Source organism: Megalobrama amblycephala, linkage group LG4 (genome assembly GCF_018812025.1).
Source record: "Megalobrama amblycephala isolate DHTTF-2021 linkage group LG4, ASM1881202v1, whole genome shotgun sequence".
Classification (NCBI taxonomy): Eukaryota; Metazoa; Chordata; class Actinopteri; order Cypriniformes; family Xenocyprididae; genus Megalobrama; species Megalobrama amblycephala.
The window spans coordinates 14433360-14440234 of NC_063047.1; the positions used below are offsets into that span (position 1 = coordinate 14433360).

Consider the following 6875-nt stretch of genomic DNA (forward strand, 5'->3'; position numbering starts at 1 on the left):
AAATGAGTACACCCCCCTTTGAACAAAATACAAAAGATGTATTTTCTTTATGATCACTAATACAATTCATGAAAAGATGGAAAAACTAAAATGTATTAAACATGTAAATAATATAAACTGAGAAATATATGTCATTGATGGCCATAAAATAAGTAAATTAGCCATTTTTTTTTAAATTAAGGATTGCAGAAATAAGTACACCCTAGATTTAATTCAACAAATGTAATATTTTAGTACTTAGTATGCCCTCCATAATTTTGAATATACTTTCTTGTCACGGAGTGTACAAGTTCATGACAAATCTGTCCTGATTAACTCCTGGATGATGAGCTGCTTAAATGCCCTGATCTTTAATGGGGAGTGTTGCTCAACTCGTCTCTACAGAATCCCCCACAGGCGCTCAAGAGTGTTAAGACTGAGTGCAATACATGTCCACAGAAGGGTTATCACCTTGCATATCCTCATTGTCATGTTGAAAAAAATGCCCAACAATGCATAGAATGAGGAAAGGGTAACATCTTCTGTTTCACTTTTTGTGTATTAAATTACACAGTGGTATGGGAATTCATGACAGCATTGATAAAGCACAACTCCCACACACCTTCAGCACTCGTACATCCCTATATAAGAGCTTTACTACCACTGAGCTTCACTGTAGGAACCAGGCACTTCTCACTGTACTCCTCCTCTAGCAACACCAGAACATTTTGGATGCTGTTAGATCCAAAATGATTGATTTGGTCTCATGAGACCAGAGTATTGATTCCCAGAATCTATATTTTGTAAATATGGGCTTTGGAAATGGCTAACTGACTTTATTGTGCTTTGGGTACAGTAGTTAGTTCCAGTGAGAACAACAACCATGCATGTCATTTCTGCAGGCTGCATCTTACTCTGTTAGATAAACAGTCACTCTTTTCATAGCTTTTGCTGGCTCTGAGACACTCGCTTGGTATTTCTCCTGCTCTTTGTCTAGCAAAAAAAAATCCCTCATCACTAAATGAAAGCTGAAAATGAAGGCCTGATTATTTCAGGGGCCTTGTCACATGTCTGTTGTTTTTCAATTTCTGTGTTACTTTTGCTATATTTTCACACTTAAAACAATTATTTGGTAATCCTCTTGTACCACTGTCCTCTTTTGTGCTAAGAAATAAGTCTCTCTCCCAAGTGATTCCACTGTTGTCACCATGAAGTCTGAGAATGAATCAGTGGGCTATATAACACGTTTAATTGTAAAGAAATTACTCATCTTTAAATATTTTGGTTCAACATAACTTACCTGTTGATCAAACATTGCCTTAAACTTACACCAGAATTTTTATTTTGTTTTATTTAGTAACTTTTAGAAGGGTGTTCTCGTTTTTGCTACACAACATTTTATCACCTTGATAAGAAAATCTTATTTTCCTGAATAATTTTGACATGCTTCTTTGGTAATTGATTAAGCAGACTTGCTGGAACATTATATCTCTAAAGAACCCCAACATGTCTTCTAAGTAATTGAGTAATTGCTGACTTTCAGAAGTTTCAGAGGGGGTGTACTCATTTATGCTGTGCACTGTATTTCTCAAACTAAGCTCCTTCCACCATAACACTGCCAACTTTTTCATTCAGAAAGCATAATTGTCATTCATAACACGCTGAGCTTAAAAACATTAACAACAGGGAGCATTACATACATGAGGAATGTTTATCTGTAAAGTTTGAATGATTTTTCACATAAATCAGTATTTCATTATAAGATCTTTTCATTTTACTGACTGTATTACAGCATAAAGAATGAGAAATGAGAAAGGAGGCCTTTCTGTGTGGAGTTTGTATGTTCACTCCATGTTGACGTTGATTTCCTCTGGGTTTACCCCACGATCCAAACATATACAGAACAGGTGAATTGGAGACTGTAAGTTGGCTGAAATTGCAATTGTGTTCGGAAAAATTATTTAAATTCATTGTAAATATTCTGCTAATATCGCACTCTGATTTGAATGTGCTTTTATTAGTTTTGAAAGCAATGTGTTATGCATTTCTTATTTCACTAGCTTTTTTTGGTATTTTGAAGGTCTATATTTTATTTCTATGTTTTTTCCTTGCCTGGAAATCCATTACCTTGGAAAATAAAAACATTATAATGTTAAATTAGACTACACTCAGCTTCCTCAATGTATCATATGTAAAAATGCCCCAGTCTTAGAAATGCTGCAAAGCACAAGGTATAACTGTTGTCAGAGCCATTTTACCAGTCTGCCTGGTGTGTCTGTTATCATAACTTACAAAGGAGTGTACTGTAAAAACTTCCGCCATGGACTCATTTCAATTCCTGAGATGTTTCACTGACTGTCTCACTGTTTAATGAAAACACCTTTCTGTCAGTCTGTCCGTCCATCAGTCAACTTCTCAAACTGAATATAAAGGCTCTTTGTGCATCTCTGGACATTAAGTAAAAGAGACCTACGTGTAAATCGCTGACTGTTTTTCCCTGATCTGTGTTCAGTACAGAGATGAACCCTTAATCTGGTAGTGTTGAACACTGTATTGGTAATGTACACTATTCATTTGAATCAAATTATTCAATTTCAGGCATTTCAGTTCCATTTGCTCTATGTTTATTAGAGTATCATACTAATGTAGATACAATGAAATTATGAGTTTATCCACTCACTTAAACTTTACATTGATGACGAGATCAACAAGATGTGGAATTAATTCAGCAGTAGCATTTAAACCACTAAATATAACTATTTTTTGGCCCAAGTGGTGAACCTCAGGATCATATTCTCATCTCTCTGGGGTTGGTAGCAGCCAATTCCTGCAAAAGATTGAGGCATTCCAGAGTATAAATAATAATTTATATTTAAAAAGGAGGTATTTGTATATTTGAATGCAATTTTAATTATTCTGTGTTGTAAATTAAATTAAAATTTCCTGTTCCACCCGAGTATTATATAATTATCTTCTTTCCCTTACCCACTTCCAGTCGGGTTATAACTCCTGCTTTCTCAGACAGAAGCTCCCAGTATGTCTGGTCCTTATCAGATCCAGCCAATCCATTTACACTCTCCAGATATATGCCCATGGTTTTGTGAATAGTGTATGAGAATCTATTGTTAAAACAGAAATATATCAAAATTAGCACAAAAATTAAATTCAACCTCAGTAAATTCAGTAAAATTTTGCGGAATACTTGAAGTCGTTGCTGGTGTCCTGCAGTTGATTTAAGACACCAAACATCAGCCCTTCCTCTATCACAGTGGTGGAGTAGGAAAGAACCTCATTTGTGAAATCATTAATAACAGTCACCTTAACAGGGACCTGTTCCAGCTTGCCTGTTTGGGAGAGAAAAAGAAAGAGCATTATATAGCTCGAATATCAAATACATGCAGTGGTAATTCAGAGTGCTTACAGGTGCTTACAGATACACAGTGTTGGGTGTAATGCATTACTAAGTAATTAATTACTGTAATTTAATTACTTTTCCCTTAAAAAAGTAAAAGTAAGAGATTACTCTTTTATTTCTAATTTAATTACAGTTACTTCTAATGTAATTGCATTAAATACTGTAGAGACTATAACAATATAAAAAACAATAGTGGAGTTAACATCAGAATTTAATGTCTAAAGTTAAAATGTAAGTTTTTAATGTAACATAATTCTCCCTTTAAATACTTTGGTCAGTTAGAATAATTTATGCAGTTTTATATTATTTATTTGAAAGAATTAAAAGAGCAGTTCCATTTCTATCCCTGTATTGTTCAACTGTCAAGGCTTTAGAAAGTAATTAGTACTTTTTAAAGAGTAATTAGTACAGTGCACTGCTGAAAAGTAATTAATTACTTTAATTTATTAATTAATTTATTATATATATATATATATATATATATATATATATATATATATATATATATATATATATATATATATATATATATATATATATAACTTGGCCAGCACTGCAAATGCAATGGAAATCTGTGATGAATCAAACTGTTTTTGATCTTTACTCTGTTTTTGTGCACAATATCTCTTTATAAAATATTAACATATTAAATTTCATGCTTTAAATATATTTTAATAGTGTTTTGGACATTGATATTGCTATATACCTGTTTCAATGTTCTGTTATTTGCTTGCTTTTAAGTTAATGCCTTTTAAGTTAAGTATATGCTTGAATGCTTGAGTGATTATGAAATTAAGACTTGCAATACTTCCTTTGTTTATTACAAGATAAGATGACAAAACAACTGTTGTGAAAGCTAGGTTTTTGAGTTTGATACTTTTGTAACCAACCACAAAGCTTAACAAGAGGGTTACACAGGGTTGAAGAGATCATGCTGCAACCTCAAACCGAGGTGAGCCAGATGAAGACTTCGGTGAAGGAGACAACAGCGTAAACAACATCCGATGTAAGCATGAGTTGCTAAGACAACCTTGATCAATTGATGAATAACAAGAAGTTGGAATTTCCCTTAAAGTATAAAAGTAAAAGAACAACCTGATACCCTAAAGAGGGACGCTTAACAGCATCTCCATATTGCTGGATAAAGCTAGATTGTAGAGCTTTTTTAGCTTAAGCTGATTTTATTTTGTTTTGCATTAACTGCTTTGTATTGCAACCAATAAAATAAGTATTACTTATAACTACAAACTGAGCCTCAAAAAAAAGAACATCCACAAAGGGGTCTTCTACGTCATTCTTGAAGGACTTCAACCTGCTGGCAGGTGAGTTTATGGTTTAGGCTAGATTTGACTAACCTTACCCTACCTGAATAATCCTAGGGTTAATGGTGTAAGATAAATGTTCACACCGACTAACAATAGAAAGGTAGACCTGCAAGGATTTCAATTCAATCATATTTATTATTATTTTATGCAGAAATCACAGCTTTGTATAGAAAAAGCCTCACCTGAGTCTGCAGGCAGTGCCAGCCCTGGGAAAGGCAGCAAAGCTGCAAAGCACAGAAGAGTAATCGCTGTCAGAGCCATTCTACCAGTCAGTCTGCTCAGTGTGTCTGAATGTCTCTCACAACCTCACATTCTATTTATATTCTGTGTTTTCTTTGCATGCCAATTTCTAGATCATAAATTATTGGTTTCATGGTCTTATCTCTTAGAAAGGAGTGGTCTGCAAAGGTTTTTGTCATGGATTAATTGTTATTTCTGTTCTTTGATGCTTGGTTCTGGGAACTGTTGAATGATAACATAGAAAGTAAAAAATTAATTATTTGGCATGGACCTGTGACCATGTTCTTTCTTGTATATTATGAAATATGACATGTCAAATATACTGTAGAGGGTGAGGATTGTGTGGTTATGTTATCATTTACCACTGACCTCTTTTACCTCTTAAAACTTTGTGTATATTTCATTAATAAATATTAATTATTAACCACCACAAAATAACATGACACTTGTTGTTTTATCACTAGTGATGTGCAGGTGCTATCTTTACATATACCTTGTGAGGTGGAAAGTCTCTGAACAGCAAAATATCTAGTTCTCTTTATTTGTTTATTTTTAATTTAATAATTTCTTTAACTAACCAGATTAGTACATTTCATAAAATTGGTTTATAGAATATGTAAATGTCAGAATTCCTTACAGTGCACATATCTTTTCTGCATATTATCTATCTATCTATCTATCTATCTATCTATCTATCTATCTATCTATCTATCTTTACCATGCACAGTGAAAATTATATTTGATTTAACAGGACAATAAACTCTAAAATACTGTTTATTCTAATACTGTTTACTGTAAAATATTGCAAGAAATGTTTTAGAAGTAAAAATTATGAATCACTGTATAATGTGGGCTATCTGTATATCTCTTTACATGCACAAAAATGTCCCTTTCAGCAAAAATAAATAAATAAATAAAAAAGATTCTTCAAAACAACCACATGCTGCAAGGGTAAGCATTATATTTCCCTCTCCATCCCCAACATCAGGTTAGCCTGACGCTGAAACAGTGAATATGATAATTGAGCGTATCAAAACAGCAACAGTATGTGTACCCGCCATGGATGATGTAAGGCGTCGTTTGAACGCGAGTTACCCCGATGGTTTCACCGAGAATAACCCGAGCACTGCAGCATCAGCACCAGCAGCAGCCGCTGCGCAGGTGCCGCCTTTAAAGAGACCGCGCGCTCAATTCTCCCGTGCTGCTGGATAGGCTGTAATTTCCCTTTGTTTAAGTTTTTCGTCTCCATCATCTCCATCCCCACCCGTTCTTTGCTTTCCACCCCAAAGCCATCTCATAAGCAAGTGGTCCTAAAAATAGGTTTGACATACGTTTTCCTCCCCCTGCCCCACTAAAAAAGAAAAGAAAAGAAAAGAAAAGAAAAGAAAAGAAAACAGCCCTGTTGCTAGTGATCACGAAAAGCGAAGTCTAATTTTGGCTATTTGATATGCACGAAAAATCTTATGATATGTTGACATATGGAGATGCAGTTGCACCTGATTGAATTTTCTCTTGGATCATGGGAAAACTGAGATCCCCACCTGTCCCGTGACCGTAAGGTGGCACCAGGCCAGCCCTGCACTTTCCTGCAGAGGGGTTTGTAATGTAAACCACCCACAACACCCCAATAAGTATGGGCATGTGCGTCTGCCATCACGTTGTTTTGAGAACAATTGCGTTTTCAAAAAGAGCATGATTTTTATGTTCATTGTAAAATATTAAATGAGTAAAAGTATAGGCCAAACAGTGCAATGCGTATATTACTCTAGCCTAAAATGTTGTAAATATTATGAATATATCAGTAGCTAACATGTATGAATCCTTTTATTTGTGGGTATTCCCAAAATTCCCTGCTCGAACCACTTACGTTTTATTTATGAAATATGCTTATTCTTATTTTTGTTGTCAGTTATGTA

At 34.4% G+C, this 6875-nt stretch overlaps 1 protein-coding gene across 1 annotated transcript; it reads right to left on the reverse strand.

Moving 5' to 3' along the window:
* Nucleotides 1-2586: 2586 nt before the first annotated feature.
* On the reverse strand, nt 2587-5043 carry tcnba (transcobalamin beta a). The gene is made up of 4 exons (XM_048186552.1): nt 4902-5043; nt 3182-3323; nt 2965-3098; nt 2587-2806 (listed from the first exon to the last, which is right to left on the reverse strand). Exons 1-4 carry the CDS (start codon nt 4978-4980, stop codon nt 2736-2738), a joined length of 426 nt encoding a protein of 141 aa, XP_048042509.1. The 5' UTR covers nt 4981-5043; the 3' UTR covers nt 2587-2735.
* Nucleotides 5044-6875: the final 1832 nt, after the last annotated feature.